This window comes from Hemiscyllium ocellatum, chromosome 1 (genome assembly GCF_020745735.1).
Source record: "Hemiscyllium ocellatum isolate sHemOce1 chromosome 1, sHemOce1.pat.X.cur, whole genome shotgun sequence".
Lineage (NCBI taxonomy): Eukaryota > Metazoa > Chordata > Chondrichthyes > Orectolobiformes > Hemiscylliidae > Hemiscyllium > Hemiscyllium ocellatum.
Window position 1 is genome coordinate 76,079,797 of NC_083401.1, and position 25,735 is coordinate 76,105,531.

General features: G+C 39.9%; 1 protein-coding gene across 1 annotated transcript; it reads left to right on the forward strand.

Moving 5' to 3' along the window:
* The first annotated feature begins 1,420 nt into the window (after nucleotides 1-1,420).
* On the forward strand, nucleotides 1,421-16,179 carry LOC132818943 (granzyme K-like). Its single transcript, XM_060830092.1, has 5 exons — nucleotides 1,421-1,482; nucleotides 7,789-7,951; nucleotides 10,286-10,427; nucleotides 12,727-12,999; nucleotides 15,870-16,179. The coding sequence occupies exons 1-5, from the start codon at nucleotides 1,422-1,424 to the stop codon at nucleotides 16,050-16,052; spliced, it is 822 nt and encodes a 273-aa protein (XP_060686075.1). The 5' UTR covers nucleotide 1,421; the 3' UTR covers nucleotides 16,053-16,179.
* The last annotated feature ends 9,556 nt before the right edge of the window (nucleotides 16,180-25,735 follow it).

Sequence of the window (25,735 nt, forward strand, 5' to 3'; positions counted from 1 at the left end):
CTGGCCCTGATTCTCAGACTATGCTCACAGAATGTGCTCCCTCAACTGTGTTGAGTGTTTAAGGTAGTGAATGGGGAAGCAGGAATCAAGCTGGAAGCTGTCAAGCAACTTGAGTTTTATTGGAGGTGCACTCATCCAGGGAAGTGGAGATCAGCCATTATATTTATATGGTTGATTTCTGGTCAATGGTAACTCCCAGAATTTTGACAGTGGAAGATAATGATGACAGTTGTATCATTTAACATCAAGGAAAGATGCTTAGGTTAGTCCTTGGTTAAGGTCATTTTGTGATACGAATGTTACTTGCCACTTATCAAACCAAGTTTGAATTTTGTTCAAATCTCACTATGTTCACACACACAGACTGCTTCACTCACTGATGAGTTAAGAATGGAATCGATTCTAAGTATGTCATATCTGTTATCGGAATGTTTAAATGAAAATGAATCCTACATATAGGTTGGTAGATCTAGATATCCAAAAATATTCAAAAATCCTCCAACTCATCCATGCCAATCCAAAATCATAAATAAATCAAGTCCCATTTGCCAGCATTTGGCCCGTATTCCTCTAAACCCTTCTTATTCATATAACCATCCAGATGCCTTTTAAATGTCATCATTGTACCAGCCTCCACCACTTCCTCAGGCAGCTCATTCCACACACGCAGTATCCTCTGCATGAAAAAGCTGTCCTTTAGATCCCTTTTAAATCTTTTCCCTCTCACCTTAAACCACGCCCTCTAGTTTTTGATTCCTCCACCCTGAGGAAAAGACTTTGGCTCTTCACCCTACCCATGTCCCTCATGATTTTATAAACCACTAGAAGGTTATATCTCAGCTTCAGATGTTCGAGAGAAAATAGTCCCACTATGGGCGGCATGGTGGCACAGTGGTTAGCACTGCTGCCTCACAGCACTAGAGACCTGGGTTCAATTTCTGCCTCAGGAGTTTGCACATTCTTCCTGTGCCTGTGTGGGGGTGATCTGGTCTCCTCCCTCAGTGTAAAGATGTGCAGTGTTAGGTAAGGAAGGGAATGGGTCTAGGTGTGTTGACCTTCGGAGGATTGGTGTGGACTTGTTGGGCCAAAGGGCCTGTTTCCATGCTGTAAGTAATCTAAGTCTAAAATAGCCCCACTCTATTCAGCCTCAACTCCTCCAACCCTGGCAACATTGTTGTCAATCTTATTGAACCCTTTCAAGTTTCATAAATGATCTTAGTGATCCATTTCTTCTGACCAATGTCTGAATTTTTATTATGCCACCTGGTCAGCTTCAACTAATATCATGTGACTTGCTGTAAGTGAAATTGGTGCACAAGTGAAAGGTTCTTAGAGATGACATCAAAGGGAACAAACCACATCCCTTTGAGCTTGATATAAATTGAATGAGAGTTTTATTTGTTACCACAAGAGAGGCAGCAATGAATTCTTTGCAACACAATCTGTTTATTTCTTTGATTGTTCTTTCCCTAACTCCAATCTGTAAGTAGCAAATTTACAACTTTTATAATTAGCATATTTATATTAAGATTTATTTTCGTAAATCTTATATGGTAATACATTTGTGTCAAGAAATTTAGTTTATTTTAATAATCCGTATGTGACAATAAGTGTGTCAGAAGATTCACCTAAATGTTCAATGATTGACATGTTAATAATTCCTCACAATTTTTGTTACAAATCTGGAGTGAATGTTTGAAGTTGAGATGACCTTTTATCAGCCCTTCATGATTTAAATTCTGATTAAACGTCATCTTGACCTTAAACATTAGTGTGGTTTTTCACCACAGATGATACCTGACCTGCTGAGTTATTCTAACATTTTGTTGTCTTATTTTTCATTCAGGTTTCCAGTCTTTTGCTTCTTTATTATTGCAACAGATATCTAGTTCTTTACATGTTGATTTATGTTTATTTCTTAATCTTAAGAAATAAAAATAAATAGCTACCAGCATGTCTGGCAAATTATTCCATTCATAATATTGAGCAAAATTGAGCAGCAATATTGGTTTCTTGAATCATGTTTCACAGAAAGAATATCTGGCTCATAGCAATTGTGCCTGTTCCATTCATCATTCTGGTCCCATAACACTGCAAGTCTATTTCTTTCAAACACCTCATTAAATTTCAGCTTTGAGGTTCATAGAGTCAAATTTAGTTTTGGGAGTTGACATAAAATAAGTGATGATATATGGCTTCCTATTCTACACATCCTCAGTCGGGTAAAGAGTTTAAAAGTGCTTAGGAAAGGTTATTGGATAGGTTTAAGATCAAACAAAGTACCATGGATGCTAGAGATTGGAAATAAAACAGAAAGTCCTGGAGAAACTCAACAGTTAGTATTTCAAAGCTGAAAATGTGTTCCTGGTTAAAGCACAGCAGGTTAGGCAGCATCTCAGGAATAGGGAATTCGACGTTTCGAGCATAAGCCCTTCGCTCGAAACGTCGAATTCTCTATTCCTGAGATGCTGCCTAACCTGCTGTGCTTTAACCAGCAACACATTTTCAGCTGTGATCTCCAGCATCTGCAGACCTCATTTTTTACCCGTTAGTATTTCAAAGCCAATATCTTTGGAACAGGTAAGTCTTGCTCTTGAATTGTTCACTCTGTTTCTGTTTTCACAGATGCTAAGTTTCTCCAGCATGTTTTACTTTTATATGTATTGGAGAAGCTGTCTAGACTTAATATTGATAAGATGCCAGGTCCGGATGAGATGCATTCCAGGATACTAAGAGAGAAGAGTAAAAGTTACAGAGGCACTGACCATAGTTTTAAATCTGTTTGAGACTCAGAGATTGTTGCAGAGGATTATAATTACAAGTCTTACACTCTTGTTCAAAATAAGGGACCAAGATATGCCCAGCAATTACCGACTATCAGTTTTCTTTGCTTGTGGAAAAGCTTTAAGAATAAAACTTCAGGCAAAACAGCCACTTCGTATTTGGGTCCAACAATTACAGGGTCTCTTCTATAAACCTTTTCTAAGAAGTACACAATAAAAGTGCACTAATTCCACAACCCTAGGGTAATGTACTGGGATGTGGGTTTAAATGCAGTAAAAACGAAACTGGATTAAAAAGCTGACTAGATAACATCCATGTAACTGCTGCCAATTGTCATCAAAACAAATTTATCAGGTTCTCTAATTTTTTTTAGGGTAAGAAATCTTTCACCCTCACCTGGTCTGGCCTGCATATATCTGCAGACCAATGCCCTGATGTTCAATAAATGCTGATCCAGCCAGTAATGTCCACATCCCATCAACACTTTAATTTTAAAAAGCAGTTACATCACATATCCTTATCAATAATCAGATTCTGCTGATATCCCTTTCATATTTTCATTAGCTCAGGATATTTGTTAGCCTTACTATCAATACTCCCTCTAAGGTGCATGACTATGTGTGAGCAATCAGTGCAAAGTTCCATGTACAGCGATTGGCATCTAGTTCCTGTCATGTATGGACCTTGGAAGCCAGTGCCACCAGATAGAAGATGAGAGAGAATACTGCTAATAATGTCCCTTACAGACTTCCTTATCACCCTGTGACTGTTGATCAAACTGATAAGGTTGTTCAGTTTTCCAACCTTACATCCTTAGTTGGGTTCCCACAGAATTGGTTACATTTCCCAATGTGCTTAGGAAAGGGGCTCATAGCTACATAGGTCTATTCTGAGCTATTATTGTTCATTTAAATATCAAGCTTAATCAATTGCCTCAATTCAATCAGTTTAGGAATCCACGTTAATTCAGGAAAACCAGGATTAGTGCAAATAATTTTTCACTAACATGCCTGAGTTTTTGATTAGGATTGATGGAGAGGATTGATGTTAATACTGTTGGTGTGATGTACAAGGGCCTCCAAGAGGCATTTAATGAGGAACCACACTGCAGAGTTTTGAGCAAAGTCACTGTTCATGGAATAAAAAGGACAGTCACAAATGAATACAATAACTGACTGAATGACAAAAACAAAGGTCACTGCATTTTGGGCTGGAGGTTTGCAATGGACGTCCCAGATGTTGATGTTAGGAGCTCTGCACCAAGACTGTGGTAAACAGGTCACAATATTAACATTGGTGGATGATCCAAAACTTTAAAATTGTGAACTGTGACGAAAATAGCGCAGAACCTCAGAAGAACAGATAGGTAAAATGGGCTTAAAGGTAGCAGACAATTGTGAATCATAGAATCATAGAGATGTGCAGCATGGAAACAAACCCTTCCGTCCAACTCATCCATGCCGAGCAGATATCCCAACCCAATCTAGTCCCACCTGCCAGTACCTGGTACATATCTCTACAAAATCTTCCAATTCATATATCCATCCAGATGTCTTTTAAATGTGTACTAGCCTCCACCACTTCCTCTGGCAGCTCATTCCAAACACGGACTACCCTCTGCATGAAATTAGGTCTTTTTATATCTTTTCCCTCTCACTTTAAACCTATGCCATCTAGTTCTGGACTCCCCCACCCCAGGGAAAAGATTTAGTCTATTTATCCTATCCATGCCCCTCATGATTTTATAAACCTCTATAAGGTCACACCTCAGCCTCCAATGCTCCAGGGAAAACAACCCAGCCTATTCAACCTTTCCCTATAACTCAAATCCTCCAACCCTGGCAACATCGTTGGAAATCTTTTCTGAACCTTTTCAAGTTTCTCATCTTTTCAATAGGTAGGAGACCAGAATTGCATGCAATATTCCAAAAGTGGCCTAACCAATGTCCTGTACAGCCGCAACATGACCTTCCAACTCCTGTACTCAATACTCTGACCAATAAAGGAAAGCATACCAAATGCCTTCTTCACTGTCCTATCTACCTGCGAGTCCACTTTCAAAGAGCTATGAACATGTACCCCTAGCTCTCTTTGTTCAGCAACACTCCCTCGGACCTCACCATTAAGTGTATAAGTCCTGCTAAGATTTATTTTCCTAAAATGCAGCACCTCAATTTTATCTAAGTTAAACTCCATCTGCCACTTCTCAGATCATTGGCCCATCTGATCAAAATCCCAATGTAATCTGAGGTAACCTTCTTTGCTATCCACTACATCTCTAATTTTGGTGTCATCCACAAACTTACTAACTGTACCTCTTATGGTCACATCCAAATCATTTATGTAAATGACAAAAAGTAGAGCACCCAGCACCGATACTTGTGGCACTCCACTGGTCACAGGCCTCCAGTCTGAAAACAACCCTCCACCACTACCCTCTGTCTTCTACCTTTGAGCCAGTTCTGTATCCAAATGGCTAGTTCTCCCTGTATTCCATGAGATCTAACCTTGTTAACCAGTTTCCCATGGGGAACCTTTTCAAATGCCTTACTGAGGTCCATACAAATCATGTCTACCACTCTGCCCTCTTCAATCCTCTTTGTTACTTCTTCAAAAAACTCAATCAAGTTTGTGAGACATAATTTCCCATGCACAAAGCCATATTGACTATCCCTAATCTGTCCTTGCCTTTCCAAGTATGTGAACACCCTGTCCCTCAGGATTCCCTCCAACAACTTGCCCATCACCGAGGTCAGGTTCACTGGCCTACAGTTTCCTGGCTTGTCCTTACCACCTTTCTTAAACAGTGGCACCACATTAGTCAACTTCCAATCTTCCAGGACCTCACCTGTGCCTATCGATGATGCAGTGATTAATTTTGGTCAGACAAACGCGAAGAGACAATATTAAAAATTCTTCCTAAGCCACACTTAATCGTGGACATTGTGGTTAACAAGTTCAAATGATTGTTTTAGTAGAAAACATGAAACAAATCAGTTTTTCGTGATGTAACTCAACCATGGTTAGAAATATTTGCTTTGGTTCCAGGCATGAATTTTATGATTGTGATCATTATCATATTTAACAAACCTGAGACAAGAAATTATTTTGAATGTGTTTTGCTGGGAGATTCAAAGCATAAAATTCTGCGTACTAAGTATTGTTTTGTCTTAAATATGAGTTTGCTGAGACATATGCATTTACTTTCTGCTATATGCATGTTATGCTATCTGAGGCACTTTGCAATTTGTCATGCATTTGGATTAGAAATGCCAATTTTTTCTCTTGCAGCTCTCAATAATTTTATTTGAGGCATTTATTTTTATAAAGGTTCTTCAGGTCAATAAATTACTATCCCTTTGTCTCCACAGAAGGCTGTGGAGGCCAGGTCGTTGAGTATATTTAAGATGGAGATTGATTGAGTATCAAGGGAACCAAAGGTTATGGGGAGAAGGCAGGAGAATGGGATTGAGAAACCTATAAAGTAGGCAAATTTGAGGACTGCAGATGCTGGAGATCAGAGTCAAGATTAGAGTGGTGCTGGAAAAGCACAGCAGGTCAGGCAATATCCAAGGAGCAGGAAAAATCGATGTTTCCGGCAGGAATCCTTCATCAGGAGTGAGGGGTCCTGCCCAAAATGTTGATTTTCCTGCTCCTCAGATGCTGCCTGACCTGCTGTGCTTTTCCAACACCACTCTAATCTTGAGAAAGTTATCAGCCATGATTGAATGAAGGAAAGAGACTCAATGGGCTGAATGACATAATTTCTGCTCCTGTGTCTCATGGTCCTATGGTTATCAGAGCTCCACCTATCTAGTCAAGCAACATTGATGCCACTCAAGTACCAGGCATTAGTTATCTCCAACGAGAGAGAATCTAACTATCACCTCTAGACATTCAAAGACCTCACCTACACTGAATCTCCCACTATCAACACCCTGGGTGCTCTTCTCTATAAATACAGTATCTATAAGATTAGATCAGAGGCTAGAAATACTGTAGTGAATAATACACCTCCTGACTCTGAAAGGACTTTCCACCATCTACAAGGCACAAGTCAGGAGTGTGAAGGAATAGTCCCCACTTGCTAACATGTGCACAGCTCCAACAGCACTCAAGAAGCTGGACATCGTCCTGAACAAAACCGCCCACTTGAATGTCACCACATCTATAACCATTCACTACTGCCCCTGCCAATACATAACAGCAGCAGAATGTACCATCCACAAGACTCACCACAGAAATTCGCCAGTGTTGTTTGGACAGCACTTTCCACATCCATGACTATTATAATCTAGAAGGACAAGGGCAGCAGATATATTGGAACACCACGACCTGCAGTTTCACTCTAAGCCACTTACCATGCAGACCTGGAAATATTTTGCTGTTCCCTCCACGTTGTTGTATGAAATCCTGAAATTCCCTCTTTAACAACATTGTCAGTCTATCCACAGAACATGGATTATAAAGGATCAAGAAGGCAGCTCATTATCACGTTCTCTAGAGATAAGCAATAAATGTTAACTCCCATGAACAATTTTTTAAAAATCTTCAATTCTGAACTTATCAAGAAGGAAATGCCATTACTATTTATAAATGCAAAAACAATTGAATTTGGTTGGGGCTAGGACACTACCCTGAGGAACTCTGATATTGTCGGCTTGAACCCAGGCGATATGCCTCCAGAAATGACAACCATCTACTTTTGTTTAGATGTGGCTGCAGTTTGTTGAGAAATTTACCCCTAACAACGCTGATGTTAATTTTACCTGAACTTCCTTGATGTCACACTCAGTCAAATGCTACCTTGAGATCAAGGGCAGTTACTGTCACCTCAATTTCATTTTCATGGTTTAGTTATGTTACAATTCTATAAAACTATATTGCATTTAAACATACCTTGGAAGTGAGTATGACAGGAATCCTATTTAAAGATGTATTCATAATCATCTAGTGCCCATTTCATTAATTTAATAACCTCACAATATCTTTTTTTAAATACAGGTCATGGTGTGGAAATTATTGGAGGTCATAAAGTTAAACCCCATTCAAAACCTTATATGGTTTCTATCCAAAAGTACAATCGTGAAACAAAACATTATGATCATCATTGTGGAGGGGCTTTGATCAGTCCCAAATGGATACTGACAGCAGCACATTGTAAAAAGTAAGTTGACATGTGCATGTATGTAAATGAATTATTATTATGATTACTGACTCACGTTCATAAATTGCATGTCTCCCACACCCAGACCACAACAACTACTTCAACGTATTTACTTTCATCGATGACCTTACTGATAGATGGCAAAACATGATATGACCTAATGTGAGCATGATTTAATTTGATAAGTCATTCATCTAAAATTCATGATAATTCGAAGGCATGCTTTTGGGAATATCATTGTCTCCTTCTGTGCATCCAGTTTGTACAATAATAAGCATGCTGGTTCATTGGTTTTCAGGATTGTATGGATCCAAAAGGAACAAATACTATTCCAGTGATGACTTGTTAATGATTTGTTGTGTTCTTACATGTCATCATTATCAGAAAAATGATTATTTTCTTAACATTCTGAGCAACCTGCAGTTTGTACAAAATGACCATTGCACGTACTAGGTATAGCTTGCATGAAAAATGGCTTGGTGATACAATATTAAGTCCTCTTATCAAACTAAAGTGCATCAATAAGTATACAGTGAGTCTGCTTTCAGGAATTTAGCCTTGTTGTTGGAGCCTTCCACTACAGGCTGCAGACATCACAAAATCACCATTGAAGGTTTTTCACAGTAGCAGGCAGTTAGCAAAATGACCAGGACAGAACTGTACATAATGAAGCACAACTTGGGCAACACTTGGTGGGATTCTACTTGGAGAAACAGAAATTAACTTGGAATCTGAATATATTGGGTTTTGTAAAGGGTTGATGCCAAGTTTTGGTATGGACAGGACTTTTATCTGTTTCTTTCAGTGTCTGTGGAAAGAGGAGGATGTGGGCTAATACTGAAATTCTCTACATTGGAAATTTCTCAGAACCAACATTGCTAACATCATTGACAGGGGTAGACCTGGTGGTATGGGAGAACAACAGTGACACAGAGGCTAAGACATAACCAGTGGAATCACACATTTGCAGAGTTATTGGCCGGATATGTTCTCCCAACCTCAGTTGGAATCTCCATATTGAATATTTTACAACTGTTTTCGATTTTATTTTCACTGTCTAAATAATTAGATTAGATTACCTACAGTGTGGAAACAGGCCCTTCGGCCCAACAAGTCCACACCGACCCTCCAAAGAGTAACCCACCCAGACCCATTTCCCTCAGACTAATGCACCTAACACTATGGGGCAATTTAGCATGGCCAATTCACCTGACCTGCACATCTTTGGACTGTGGGAGGAAGCCCACACAGACACAGGGAGAATGTGCAAACTCCACACAAACAGTCCCCCAAGGCTGGAATCGAACCTGGGATCCTGGTGCTGTGAGGCAGTAGTGCTAACCACTGAGCCATCGTGCCGCCAATGTTTAGACTCCTTACAGTGTGGAAACAGGCCCTTCGGCCCAACAAATCCACACCTACCCTCCGAAGAGCAACCTACCCAGACCCATTCCCCTACATTTACCCTTTCACCTAACACAATGGGCAATTTAGCATGGTCTATTCACCTAACCTACACATCTTTGGACTGTGGGAGGAAACCCACACAGACACAGGAGAACATGCAAACTCCACACAGACAGTGCCACCCTAGGTAAAGCAGCACTATGGTGACTCAGTGGTTACCTGAGGGACCCACAGTTTCCAGTTTCCTCCCATAGTCCAAAGATGTGCAGGTTACGTGGATTGTCCATGGGAAATGCAGGTTATAGGGATAAGTTAGGAGAGGTGTATCTCGGTGGAGTGCTGTCCATGGTCTCAATGGGCTGATTGACCTGCTTTCTTACTGCAGGAATTGTATGAAAAGCCACATTTCCCATTGTATGTGTTTTTCTTTATAATTTATGATATTTCATATATGCTAAACAAAAATAAAAATGTAATTACTGGAAATCTGACGTAAACACAGAATGGTTTGGAAGTGTTCAACAAACCAATCAGTATCTGATGAAGCATTTTATTGAAATGCCAACTTTTCAGGTATCAATGAAGCCACAATTTCAATACAACATTAATGTATGTTGGGATGGAACACAGCCGAGAGCCATGAATAATGGGTTTCAGAAAGAGTGTAAAGATGTAGATATAGATTGTAGCAAATTTGGTTATGTTTGCACTGGCATAGGTTGAACCAAATGGTGTTTTTCTGCATTGTGCATTCAAATTTTGATTTTGTTATGAAAGAAATAGTAAATATTACGTATTGCTCCATTTTGTTCAGCTTGTATTCTTGTATAGTTTGAAACCCAGATTGTTTCTTTTCACATGATTGTCTCAAACATGTTTTTTTTATGAAAATGAAGAATAATTATTTGTCCGTCTAATGAAATGCAGGTCAGGAACTTTTCAAGTCGTTCTTGGAGCACATTCTCTTTCACAGAATGAGAAAAGTCAACAAAAATTTCAGATTAAGAAGATGCACTCCCATCCACAGTTTAACAAAACAACTATAGAAAATGATATCATGCTACTCGAAGTATGAATTTTAATTATTTTGTTCAATTTCTTGTGTGATGTTCCAAGCTATTAATTTAGATAAATAACAGTGTTTCATTTCACAGAGAAGTAACAATCTTATGTGCTCTATTCCTTAGAGTTAATTTAATGGTTATAAGTTTATTAGGTCTGCCACTATTAAGGAATAGCAAACATTAAGATTCAGGCACATGGAAGAATACAGTTTTTATGCTGCATTTCCTCATGTGTAAGAACTGATAATGAGCATTGACAGACTGCCTGGCTTGGAAGGGGCATCAAATTTGAAGTTGATGATGTCACAGAATCACAGAACCTTTACAGAATGGAAGAGGCCATTCAACCCATCACCACGCCACTACCTTCAATATTCACTTTTCAGGTGCCCAGCCGATGTCAGGTGGTCTGTCCGGTTTCATCTCTTCTTTGAGACTTTGCAGCAATTAACACAACACAGCGGTTTGCTGGGCCATTTCAGAGGGTATTGCTGTGTTTCTGAAGTCACATGTAGGCCAGACCAGGTGAAGATGGCAGATCTCCTTCCCTTAGTGTAAAAAGTGAGGTCTGCAGATGCTGGAGATCAGAGCTGAAAATGTGTTGCTGGTTAAAGCACAGCAGGTTAGGCAGCATCCAAGGAACAGGAAATTCGACGTTTCGGGCCAGATTCCTGATGAAGGGCTCTGGCCCGAAACGTCGAATTTCCTGTTCCTTGGATGCTGCCTAACCTGCTGTGCTTTAACCAGCAACACATTTTCAGCTCAGATCTCCTTCCCTGAAAGACATAAATGAACAACTTAGACATTGTTAAGACTGTCATAGAATTTAGTTAACACATCTGTCCCCTTTGAGATCTAGAGTTACTCTCCCTGAAATTCCCAAACAAGATGGAATGATATCATCAGATTGCATGAAGTTTAATGCAGTCTCCAAAGCTAACCCTTTCAGGACCTTTGGCTTATGCAACAATGTCCAAGATCTCCCTGGTGTCTTATGCAGTGTTTAAGCATTTTTTTTTTTACATTTCTCCACAATTTCCCGTATAGTTTTATATTGTCTAAATGCTGTATTAAAATGTTCAAACATTGCATTATTTGAATTTTCTGAATTGTTCTTTGTCTAATGTGCATAAATGAAGGTGGAATGTTTCAGGGAATTGGAGAAGAGATATGATTTAAGTTACATACTATTTTTGTGCCTGATATTTTATATTTATTTCTATTTGTTTATGGTGGTTTTTACAAATTGGCATAAAAAACTAAGAAATTTAGTCAGCATAATAGGCAGAAAAGCAATATAAATGTGCTCCCCAGCAGCTATGCAGTTTCAGGAGATTCCTTCTCAGTGTAAGGAAACAATCCTAGCCATATTTACATATGCTGACCAAGTCTCCTCAGCATATTTTTCTTCATCCGCCTATCCAACTTAATATTGAAGGGCAGGATATTTTCTGCATCTGTAACCAAACCTGGAATTGTGAATTCCAGCCCCACATTCTGTATAAACAGGTTCCACCAGCCTTATCTTTTTTATCTTTAATTTACTAATTTTTTTATCTTTAATTTTTATTCTTTCAATTATTTGGAAAGCTTCTGCTGCCTTCTATTTTGTTTTATTTCTTCACAACTCACAACTCGCTTCAGAACATTTATTATAACTCACTCCATGATCCATCTCATTGAAGTGTCTTCATTTGTTAATTCTTTCATCCTTCCTCACTTCAAAAAAAACAGTTTAGTTTTTGCCGTGATCCTTGAACTAGATGGTTTTGTAACAAATGCTTCCACATTGTACCCTTCCCAAATCCTCAATATCCACCCTATAGCCTGCAGCTCAATTCTGCACACAGTTTACTATTTGTACTCTAATTTGTTTCATATTGACTGATTATTACCTTTCTGTTTTTAATTTTATACATTGTGAGATAAAATCTAGAATTCTATTAGTTTCTTGTAATTTTTTTGATCAAACTGGGGCCCAACTGGGGCCTTTCATGTTCTGTGAACTAATTCATTTCACAATGTTGTGCACATATCCACTTAATTCATAATTCTTACAATTTTTTGAAACCAAAATGTATAATTTTTAACACTAAACTGACATTGATTTCTATTGATCATTTCCCTCAATTCTGCATAGCAAGTTTAGTTTTCTAAAAAATAATTATAATATAATCTATCTACTCCAATCTATGAGAATGTTTAATCCATGAGGGAAAACAATTCTGTGGCACATTTCTTACAACTTGAAAATTTCAGTCCTCTTTTGAAATAAATCAATAGTTTATTAACATTATGCATTAGATTTCCAGTGAAGCAAAGCTTAACAAATATGTGAAACTGCTCGACCTACCAAAAGATGACAAAGATGTGAAACCTGGAACTCCATGTACAGTGGCAGGATGGGGAGCGACGATTCCATATTCAGCATGTTCATCCGACAAACTTCAAGAAGTGAAGATACGTGCAATAGATCGGAAAAAATGCAAAGTTAAGAATGATTCCGAACGTGTTATTGTAATAACCGAGGATATGATCTGTGCTGGTGACAGCAAAGGCAAAAAAGACGCGAACAAGGTGTGTATACTACAGTAGCTGATAACATAGAGTCATATGAGTCAATTCATTGAAATTTTACAGAATGGAAAATGGTTCTTCAGCCCATCATGTATATGGCAGTCATCAAACATTCATCTATTCTAATCCCAATCTCCAGCACTTGACCGGTAACTTTGTATGCTATGCCAATTCAGTGTTCAACTAAATTTTTCTTCAATGCCTCGAATGTTGCCACCTCTACCAGCCTTTTAGATGGTGAATTACTGATACCTAGTACCCTCTGGGTGAAAAACCTTTTCCTTCGATTCACTCTAAACCTGCTGCTCTTTACTTTAAAGCTGTGTTTCCTGGTTAAAGAATCATGGAGCTTTTGGAATTTGTGTAAGAAGCTGGTATTAAATGACACCTGCCACATAGTAAGCTGAGCAAAGAAGAAAGATTAAATCAGAAAGCCTTTCTAAAAGGCTATGACTGGGGTGGACAAAGTTAAAAATTACACAACACCAGGTTATAGTCCAACAGGTTTATTTGGAAGTACTAGCTTTCAGAGTACTGCTCCTTCAACAGGTGGTTGGTTAGTTGCATTCCGAAAGCTAGTGATTCCAAATAAACCTGTTGGACTATAACCTGGTGTTGTGTGATTTTTTTAACATTCTAAAAGACATTCAACTTAAAGCTTGTTAAGAAGAGAAAAGGCCATGGAATTAAGAGGAAACTAAGGAATTGAATATGGAATGGTGATGTAATTTTGATGCTTTTCAGAAAAGTCATGGGGTGCAGTGATGATCCCCCAAGATTACCTTTGGATCCTTTTACTGTTGTTACATTTCACATGACTTCAACTCAGATGTAGTGAGTAGAATTGTGAAGTTTTAAGAGATACAAAACTTGGCCATCTAACCAATAATGATAAGGGTGGTCCAAGAATTCAGGAGGCAACAGGCAAGAAAGTGAAATGGACACAGGAATGGCAAATGGATTTTGAAGGCAGGCATAAACCGCCCCGTGTTTACCGTGGAGCACATCGGGAAAACCAGCAGTATCCATTTTAAACCAGCAGTATCCATTTTAAGCCAGCAGTATCCATTTTAAAGCAAACAGTATTGGGAGAAGGGACCCAAAGACAGATCCAAATACACACCAGACCAGACACTAGTCAGGACTCCAGACAATGGTCATGACTCACAGATCGAAACCCACCTTATAATCTCGTCAAGATTCCAACTGACACACACGCATAACCTGATCATGTAAAACAGTCATACACAAAAGGATGAACCTAACACTTTGGAAGTAACAAAGGGGGGTGCTACCCTTCAGCCCTCACGGCGAGACAAGCAGATAGCACCCGGACCCATTCACATAAAAATGAACAACACACCTTTTGTGTATGCTGCCGACTCTCCGAGGACAGCAGGAAGCTTGACATTCACACATACTCCAGCCATGAGTACCACCATTCACACTCATTCATACCCAATCTCCTACATCCTGACTCATGAAGTATATAACTTGTAACATCGCACGGGAAACGTTAGAGCAATCGAGATTCAAACCGCGATTGGTCTCCGCCGGCGTTACATACTTTAATAAAGTTACTGATTGTCGAACTGCACTCTGGGCTCGGACTGAAGATCATTTCATCTGTGCTAACAATTTCAATAGAGACTATAGAAAGTTGCACACTTTGAGAAGACTCATAGGAAAGAAATATTTTCTATAAATAGCATAACTTTGAATATTGTTGATAAGCAGAGGGACCTATGTGTTGATAATGTTTTGAAAAAATCTTATGGGTCACTTTGTTTTATAAATAGTGCCATAGAATGTGAAAGGGAAGAGACAATAGTGCAATATTATAAATCACTGAGAACATTTAATAAAGGTTAACCAGGGTGTCATCAGGGATTAGACATTTCAGTTATGAGGAAAGATTGAAGTTAGGATGGTCTCCAGGGAACATAATAGTAGAAGGTGAGAACTCATAGAGGTTTTCAAGACACTTAGGGTTGTGATGGAGAAGACAAATTAAAGCTGTTGCCAATGGAAAGCTCTTCCGCAATATTAAGAAGTCATGAATTCAAAAGTATTATCAATTAATCAAGAGAGGAGAAAAATAGCTTTCATTTAATGAGTTGTCAGTATGTGGAACATTGGAAAATTGATAAAAAGAACTGTGGATGCTCTAAATCAGAGAGAGAAATCAGGATTGCTAGAAAAGCTCAGCAAGATCTGTAGAAAGAAATCAGATTAATGTCTTGGGCTGAGTTCTGAGGAAGGGTCACACAGACACATAGAGAACATGCAAACTCTATTCCATCAGCCATCTGCGACAGGAATTAAACCCTGGATCCCTGGTGCTGTAAGGCAGCAGTGCTAACCACTAAGCCACTGTGCCACCCTCAGGCCTGTTAAAGGCATGATGAATCAAATGGCCTCCGCTGTATTGTAAGTTTCTGTGATTGTTTGAAATGATGAGTATCTGTGAATAATTACAATTATTTACTTAGTTGTGTGCGTTTTAACATTCTTATAAAGGTTCAAACATGTGTACATATTAAACACACCTCAATGTGACAAAGTTAAAAATCACACAACACTCACTTATAGTCCAACAGGTTTATTTGGAACCACCAGCTTTTGCAGCGCTCCTCCTTCATCAAGTGACAACCACCTGCTGAAGGAACAGCACTCCGAAATCTAGAGCTTCCAAATAAACCTGTTGGACTATAACCTGGTGTTGTGTGACTTAACTTTGTACACCCCAGTCCAACACTGCACCTCCAAATCATGGCTACCTTCAATATGACAGGAATACATTGCAATCAAAACAATTCAATTCAGCCATTTCAACTTAATTATTGTATTTTTCATTTCTTTTTTTCTAGGGTGATTCAGGTGGTCCTTTAATTTGCAACAAGAAATACAAAGGCATTGTGTCTTTCGGTCCTCGTGATCCAAGCACCAAAGAACCTGGGATTTACACTCGCATATCAAAGAAATATCTTGACTGGATTGCAAAAATAATTGGTGTTTATACTTCCAATATGACAGCTGAAGGTTTCTACTAAGTATTGAGTCTCACTGCTACTTGGTTTTGCTTTTATTACCTTGTCATTAAATTGCTTTGCTTCAGGAAGGACCTGCATACTCTTTATTCATGCCTTTGCTGCACTGTACCACATTCAGGCATAATAAAAAAACTCAAATGTGAAATTCTCAGTATAAAATGCATCCTGTTTCATTAGCTGAATCCTCAGACAGAGTTGTGAGTTGTGAAAATGGGTCAAAGAGAGATAAGGAACTGACATTTTCAAATGGAGTTTAAGTAACAGGGTAGACCTGGTTTTTATTAGATACTATGTCATCAAATATAGAATCTAGTAGGTTCTGTAAATCTCTGAGCTTTTGAACCATCTCTTACAATATCTGCAACTTGATTCACCTTGTGGGGACCAAAAATCCTCCAAAAGCCTACAAGACACTGAATGCCTCGAGACCACAAGTGATGTGAGATTCCAGATGGGAAGATAAGTTGACACCAATTATTGTGTCTCCCTGTCTTTATCAATCCTATACCTACAGCTACCAGAGAAACAGGTTATTCGCAGCAGAGGTAACTACAGTTCCAAAGTAATGAGCAGAAACAGCCACTGTCACCAGTTGGGATTTACTAATGGCAGGGAACATTCAACAAAACTTTGCAGGGTTTAGTGAATATGGGGCCATCTGAGTTGTATCACACTGAGGGTCACAGATACACAATGCAAATAATAAATAAACAGAGATATAAACATGTAGATAAGAGGTATTGGGATGATTTTCATGTGTTTTATTTTGGCTAAATCTAAGCTGTGCTGTTTTTTGATGGGAGTTCTGCCTGTTTTGTCAGAGATTCCCTCTGCTAGTCCTAAACACCAAAACCATTGACCAAGATGAGCAGATTCAATGATGGGCAAAAATGCAGGATGCATGTTTGCTGGACACTAGGATATTAATGGAAAAAAATAATGAAGCAATGATTTTTAAAGCTGCATTTAATTTACAAAATTTCATTGCCTGTTTGCAAAACAGGGGCATTTAGAAGTCAGATAGTGGTCAAAGTAGATTTGCAATGTGGTTCTTGCAAATTGAACATTGGCAATTCAATCATGATGGAGTTAGCAGCAATTATTGTTACAAAATTCCAATAATAGCTCAAGGGGAGCCATCAATATCACAACTTCCTGGGATTCTGTGTGCGACACATAATATTAATTCATCAATTGCAAAATTAGTGTAAGTACATACCTGTCAGACAGGGAGGAAGTGGTCGAGTGAGGGAGCCATGGTTTACACTCGCATATCAAAGAAGTTGAATCTCTTGTCAAGAGGAAGAGGTTGAAATGTGAAGGCTTGAGAGTTAAAAGTTAGTCAGAGAAGACTTAAAGATAGAGCTAAGAAGAGCCAGGAAGCGTCGTTGGCAGATAGGATCAAAGAAAACTCTGAAGTTTTCTATAGATACATCAGGAATGACTAAAGAAAGGTTAGGGCCAATCAAGGAGAGTAGTGGAAAGCTGTGTGTGGAATCCGAGGAGGTGGGGACACGCTAAATGAATATTTTTCATCAGTATTCACACTGGAAAAAGACAATGTTGTCAAGGAGAATACTGAGATACAGGCTCCTACACTGGACAGGATTGAGGTTCACAAGGAAGAAGTGTTAGCAATTCTGAACAGTGTGAAAATAGATCGGTCCCCTGGCCCAGATGAGATTTATCCTAGGATTCTCTGGGAAACAAGGGAGGAAATTGCAGAGCTTTTGACTTTGACCTTTATGTCGTCATTTTCTACAGGAATAGAGGCAGAAGACTGGAGGATAGCAAATGTTGTCCCCTTGTTCAAGAAGGAGAGTAGTGACAACCCTGGAAATTATAGAGCAGTGAGACTTACTTCGGTTGCAGGTAAGCTTATAAGAGTTAGGATTTATAATCATCTAAAGATGAATAAGTTGATTAGGGATAGTCAACACAGTTTTGTGAAGGATAGGGCATGCCTCGCAAACTTTATTGAGTTCTTTGAGATGGTGACCAAACAGGTGGATGAGTGTAAAGCAGTTGATGTGGTGTATATGGATTTCAGTCAGGCATTTGATAAGGTTCCCCATGGTAGGCTATTGCACAAAGTATGGTGGTATGGGACCGAGGCTGATTCAGTAGTTTCGATCGGAAATTGGCTAGCTGAAAGAAGACAGAGGGTGGTGGTTGATGGGAAATGTTCATCCTGGGATTCAGTTACGAGTAGTGTGCTGCAAGGATCTGTTTTGAGCCCACTGCTGTTTGTTATTTTTATAAATGACCTAGATGAGGTGTAGAAGGATGGGTTAGTAAATTTACAGATGACACTAAGGTTGATAGAGTGGTTAGTGCAGAAGGATGTTGCAGGTTATAGAGAGACATAGATAAGCTGCAGACGTGGGCTAAAGGGTGGCAAATGGAGCTTAATGCAAAAAAATGTGAGGTGATTTACTTTGGAAGGAGTAATAGGAATACAGAGTACTGGGCTAATGGTAAGATTCTTGGTAGTGCAGAAGAGCAGAGAGATCTCGGTGTCTATGTACAAAGATTCCTGAAAGTTGCCACCCAGGTTGATAAGGTTGTTAAGAAGGCATATGGTGTGTTAGCTTAGAGGAAACTCTATTATCCGATTACCAATTATCTGAAAATCGGATTATCCGAAGGAGATCTCGAGGTCCCAATGGAAACAGTACATCAGAGACGTATTTCCAACAGTGATCGTGTCTTTTGTTCACAGTGATTAAACAGGCACTGTCTCCAAATGACTGTCTGCCCACCCTCTCTCTCTTCCCACACTTTCCTTGGAGTTTCACAAAGAGGTAATCCCTAACCCCACTCCCCTTCCCCAGATAATCTCTCCAACATTATCCTGTACAGGGCAAAGGTGGAACGTGTGTGTGTGCGTGTGTGTGTGTGTGTGTGTGTGTGCGCGCGCAGATGTGAGTGGGGTTGGGGGTGTGTGCTGTGGGTGGGGTGGCGGTGTTGGACAGGGTTGGGTGTGGGGCCGGTGTGGGACAGAGTTGGGGGTGGGGGATGTGTTGGGGGCGGGAGGACAATGTCGGTCAGGAGTGGGGTGTGGGGTGTGTTGGACAGGGTTGGGGGCGGGGGCGGTGTTGCATGGAAGTGGGGGCCAGAGTCGTTGTTGGGGGCGGGGGGTGCAGTGCTTGGGACAGGGCGGAGGGGTGGTGTTGGACATGGTTGGGTGGGGGCAGTGTTGGGGGCAGGGGGTGGGGGGGTAGGGCCTTATGCTTTGTATGCTACTGCAGTCTCCTGAACGGGGAGCAGACTTTAAAAACTCCGAGCCCCAGAGGAAAGGCATTTGACCAATTAACCGAATAATCAATTATCCAAACAAAATAGTGCCCGCCCATCACGTTTGGATAATCGAGGTTCCCCTGTAATTTGATAGAGAGATTGAGTTACGGAGCCATGACGACATGCAGCAGCTGTACAACATTCTGGTGCAGCTGCACTTGGGGTACTGTGTACAGGTCTGGTCACCGCATTATGAGAAAGTTGTGGAAGCTTTAGAAAGAGTTCAAAGGAGATTTACTAGGATATTGCCTGGTTTGGAGGGAACGACTTATGAGGAAAGGCTGAGGGACTTGAGGCTGTTTTGTTAGAGAGAAGAACACTGAGAGGTGACTTAATTGAGACGTGTAAGATAATCAGAGGGTTAGATAGGGTGGACAGGGAGAGCCTTTTTCCTCAGATGATGATGGCTAGCATGAGGGGGCAAAGCTTTAAATTGAGCGGTAATAGAAATAGGACAGATGTCAGAGGTAGTTTCTTTACTCAGAGAGTAGTAGGATCATGTAATACACATCCTGCAACAGTAGCAGAATTGCCAAATTTAAGGGCATTTAAATGGTTGTTGGATAATCATATGTATGAAAATGGAATAGAGTAGGCTTCAGATTCAGTCGGCTCAACATCGAGGGCCGAAGGGCTTGTACTGCGCTGTAATGTTCTATGTTCTATATTCTACGTTCTATGTTCCAAAGAAGTCCTGTACTGAATCAGTAAACAGTTGACCATCTGATGTGGGACCGTGAGAGACAGAGTTGTGGAGAGCTGTGGACTTTATCTTCTTGAGGGAAACGTAGAAATAGGAGTAAGAGATTCAACCCCTCTAGCCTTTTCCACCATTCAACGAGATCATAGCTGATTAAGGCCTAACTCAGATATCTGCTAAGTTGCGATTTGCATGTGATAATAGGGAGCCAGACTCAGAAGTGACGGATACCATGGGGTTGGGATTGTCAATGAAGTAAACTTGGAAAGATATGGTAAGAAATCTCCCTCGGCCTCATGAATGAAATTCTTACAAAACGTCATTGCTTATGAGAAAGTGGAAATGAACACAATCATTTCAAAAATAAATTGGATGTCCCCCTGAGGGAAATAAACTTGTAGATACAGATGAAGGATTGGAACAGATTGGATGCTCCACAGATAAAAACGTGGACTCAAGTGACCGAATGGCCTCAGAATGACTAACTTTCCACGTTCAATCTTATTCTGTGAATGATCACATGCGCAGTGATAGTATCCCTCCCTTTAGACCAGGATATGTCAGTTCAAATTCCCCCTGCTTTAGGGCAGTGTGAAGTGCCACAGGGATCGGTGCTGGGCCCTCTACTTTTTGTCATTTACATAAATGATTTGGATGCCAGCATAAGAGGTACAGTTAGTAAGTTTGTGGATGACACCAAAATTGGAGGTGTAGTGGACAGCGAAGAGGGTTACCTCAGATTACAACATGATCTTGATCAGATGGGTCAATGACCTGAGAAGTGGCAGATGGAGTTTAATTCAGATAAATGCAAGGTGCTGCATTTTGGGAAAGCAAATCTTAGCAGGACTTATACACTTAATGGTAAGGTCCTAGGGAGTGTTGCTGATCAAAGAGACCTTGGAGTGCAGGTTCATAGCTCCTTGAAAGTGAAGTCGCAGGTAGATAGGATAGTGAAGAAGGCATTTGGTATGCTTTCCTTTATTGGTCAGAGTATTGACTACAGGAGTTGGGAGGTCATGTTGTGGCTGTTCAGGGCATTAGTTAGGCCACTGTTGGAATATTGCACACAATTCTGGTCTCCTTCCTATTGGAAAGATGTTGTGAAACTTGAAAGGGTTCAGAAAAGATTTACAAGGATGTTGCTAGGATTGGAGGATCTGAGTTACAGGGAGAGGCTGAATAGGCTGGGGCTGCTTTTCTTGGAGCGTCGGAGGCTGAGGGGTGACCTTGTAGAGGTTTACAAAATTATGAGGGGCATGGATAGATAGATAGACAAAGTCTTTTCCCTGGGGTCGGGGAGTCCATAACTAGACAGCATAGGTTTAGGGTGAGAGAGGAAAGATATAAAAGAGACCTAAGGGGAACCTTTTCATGCAGAGGGTAGTACGTGTATAGAATGAGCTGCCAGAGGAAGTGGTGGAGATTGGTACAATTGTGACATGTAAGAGGCATTTGGATGGGTCTATGAATAGGAAGAGTTTGGAGGAATAAGGGCCGGGTGCTAGCAGGTGGGACTAGATTGGGTTGGGATATCTGGTCAGCATGGATGGGTTGGACCGAAGGGTCTGTTTCCATGCTGTACATCTCTATGACTCTATGACTCTAATTATCCATCAATAATCACAAGGTAATTATGGGCTCCAACCACTAGGTGGCCTTTGGATTGAGTCACTTTATTTTGCAAGGCAGAACATTGGGTAAGCCATCAGAATTTTAATAAGATTCGAAGTCTCTTTCAAAGTAATGTTCAAGGCCTATAAACAGGTTTAATAGAAGCATTAATGTAAACATACAAGTTACAGGTGATAAGCTCCTTTCCATTCTGTGTAAAAGGCTCTGGCTATTAATGTCCAGAGTGACTGCTGTCTGAACAAATATTGTCAGTACTGTGGTAAGTATTCTGAATTACAGTATGATAAGAGGGATAGAGATTAAGTAAAGGTTTCATCCCAGACATCTTCCTTCGGAAACAATTGGGTCCAGCCCCATTTCGTGGTCCGCTGGCTCTACTGCCATTGAAGTTATGACTGAGTTACTGAAGGGCAACTGCAGGAAGTCCATCCCATTTCAATTCTAAATATTTTTAGTTGTTAATGTTGAAATATTTATGTGTGATAGACTTTTCAATTGAAAAAGAAGGGGAATATTAGTGGGTCCACATCCATCACCAGTCTATCAGAAAAGTTTGACCATTTTCCCTCCATTAATTTCAATGGATAAACTATTGTTTCTAATTTTCCCAGATATGTTCTTTTGGTGGCATGATACTGTGGAATAAATGCAAGCTATCAAAATCATTCACCCTATCTGAAGAGCCAAAAACACCTGTCACTGTGGCTCTTGATTAATTTATATTTTCATGCAATTTCAAAAGATGTTCTTGTCATACTTTTGAGATCAGCTGATTTAGGGTAAATGCAGTGCGAGACATGAGACAGGATTTCTGGAGGTCAGTGGAACTGGCATTAAGGTGGAGAAGCCATTGCACACTATACAAATTTATCAGCAATAGCTGCCCCAAACCATTTTCGAGAAGATTGAACTGGGGACAGTCTGTCCAGCCACTTAAGTTGACAAGTAGGCAATTAAGGTTTTTAAGGCAACATATTAAGTCCATGTCTCTTGTAAGTTGAAAGTTTCTATTCAGCAGGTGGGCTCGGCCTTGCAGCTAAAACATGGTCAGTATTTTCGTCAAAAAATGGACCCTCCCCCACCCCAGTATGGCCATTCCATCATAGCCATGCAGCTGGTGATCCGGCGGGAGTTACGTCTCTTTATGATCACAATCTGGTAAATCTGGCTGTTTTTAAATGAATATTATTTAACTTGGTCTTTAGAGGGTACCTCCATTGGAGGATGCTTCCTCTTTGTACAGTCTGCTCAGCAGAAAGGCAACCCCGTATGCCATGGCTCAGTGACTTCGTTAACCTTCCAGCCTTGGAGGCTCACTCACTGTACATTCATTGGGTAGTGAATGCGTCCTCTGCCATTAACTGGTCAATCTTGCAGAGTCGTGTCTGAAATCATGCTTGATCAAAAATAATTTTTAACACTTTGTGGGTTCAGGATCCATGTTTGGCCTGACACTGACACCCTAGTCCCAAATGGAAGAGACACTTCCTGGTGTTTGTGAAAACAACAATCTGGATTGTGATAACTACAGCAATGGACAAACCTGACAAAAAAGCTAAAGTAATTTAAATCACTGTTGAGTCTGCGAGTGATCTGGAAAAAAGCAGATCTTCTGCTTATTTTCTTATACCTTACAGTCTTCTACTTCCCTCTTCAGTTGTTTACAAGAGCCTTCAATTTACAATTTTAATGAGAAACTTGACAAAGGAAGAGAATAAAGGACATGATTTCCCTTTGCCTTCAACATTTGCTTTTAGGGGAGGTACAAGTTCACTTCCTGAAGGATCCTTTTCATCTTTGAACAGGCTTTGTAGCTTTTTGCCATAACTGCCATGAATTTGATAGTTCCACATTTGACTATGGCTCACAACTCTGGGAATGGGACCCTTGCCTAAGCCTGGGAAACTCACAAAAGCACAAAACACCAACCCTCAGTTCTCTAATCACCCAACTGCTCTCACTTGTGTTGAAAACTTCCTATTTTATACAACAGCCTAGACATTTCACCTTTCTCTCATCAGAGAACATACAGCCAACACAGTTATATCCCTGAACAAGGCTAATTTTCAAACCAAAGGTCATTGAAAATTGCAGGTCATTTCTTTAGGACAGTCTGTCTGATATGGAAGTAGAATGTAGTTAGCACTTTACTGGACTCTGCACTTTGTGTGTGAAATGTTTTCAAAGCAATCTACATCACGTTCATCCAATTCTCACACAGGATCTGCATGAGAAATATTTTGCATCACTCCTGAACTTGTGTTTCTAATGGTGTACTCCTAAAAGCTTTCATCTGCTTTTCCTTCCTTTTTATTGAAAATTGACAAAAGGCCACAGCAACAAACACATCTGACGTACGGTAGAAGAAATGAACCTTCAGCATAAATTAAATAAAAGAGTAACTGATTACTGCAACCACAACAAGTCAGGCCAACCCTGTAACTGGATGTTACTTAATGTCAAGTTGCCATAAATGTCTCAACTTGGTAAACTGCCACCATGCTGAATCATAAAGTGAAGTCAGGTCTCATCCAAGTTATTCTGCCTTTGTCACATGATGCAATCATATGATATTGACAGTGAGATTCTAGGTACCTGCTGCTTCTAAAGATGAAGGAATTCCTCTTCAAAATCCAAATCCAATGCAGCTGTTGACAGACCATAAAATGCCGACAATTAGCATTGATTACAGATGACAACTGATGACAACAGGACTGCTGCTATCGGAGATCTGTACCAAACGATTGCTGAACTAAAAGAAACTGATAGCAACTAGCAAAAGTAGTATGCAATAGTTCCAGTGCACATTGGCTCCAGGGCCACATGCTGACGGGTGCTTTAAATCTTTGGACAAGTGCTGTAAAGGAGCAATGGGGAATAGGCCATTGTCTGAGGCTCTGCCATGGTATTACACCAAGGTGTGGAAACTAATTAAAAACCTTTAAGCTGTATGTTTGACACAGATGAATGCTACAAAATTAAGCAATAATTCTAAATTAATGAGGCAACTCAGTGCCCCTAGTATGTCAAAAGACACTGATGATGTGTGCACTTTATGTGAAGTTAACTTTGAATTATAACGAACTGTACTGTTTATAATTTCTAAGTATATTTTTAGAAGAAAAGCTTAGGTTTTTGTCAGAAACTTCAAAATGTACATCTCGCAAATGTAACGCCTATTAATATCAGATGGTGAGCTTTCATTACCACAATGACTTAGCTGCACAGGGGAAAACCCAATATAACCTCAGAACAATTGGGGATGGCAATTAACTGTGGCTTCGCCAATGTTGCTCATATTCTGAACAATATTTGCAAACTCTGTCCTTTGACAAACTGAGTATTTGCAGCCGTATTTCAGATTTCCAGTATTAGCAGTTTTTTTTGTATTTTATCAATATTCTTCATAGTTTCATTCAGAAAGTTCAGGACTGCATTGTAAATCAGCTGGGAAGAGATTGAACACACCACTTACCGTACATCAGATGTTCATTCCTTTGGAATGGGGAGCTCTGCAGGTTATGAATTGCTGCTAAAAACATCACTCCAAAAGTGTCAGAATCATTGCATTAAATGATTGTAGCTTTGCTTTTTTGAAGTTTGTGGTTCACTTGAAATATGACCAATAAAAGAGGTTGAGCCAAGAGTTTCTAAATGAATGCTACTATTCAGCCTTTTATGTGGTAATGTGGCAGTTCAACAGTTCATTTATATATACACGAGATAGATGCTGATTGGAAGTTGAACAATTTTCAAAGATCTTTCTCATACACGTGGTCAACCAGTAAATGTCACAAAAGTTGTAATAGTCACATAAGTGTAAGCCTTAAACTCTACTAAAACTGACCAACATCTACACTGAAAACTCATGACTCACGAGCCGATGTTCATACAGATTGTTGACCTCTAGAAACAAAGGGGAAATGGAAGACAGCTATTATTAAGGCAGTGGAAAATAATTGTGTCCACCATTGATCAGGAGGCCTACTTAACCAATGTTTCACATGTCAACTCATTGAAGTAGTGATTGTCATAACTTCTGCATAAA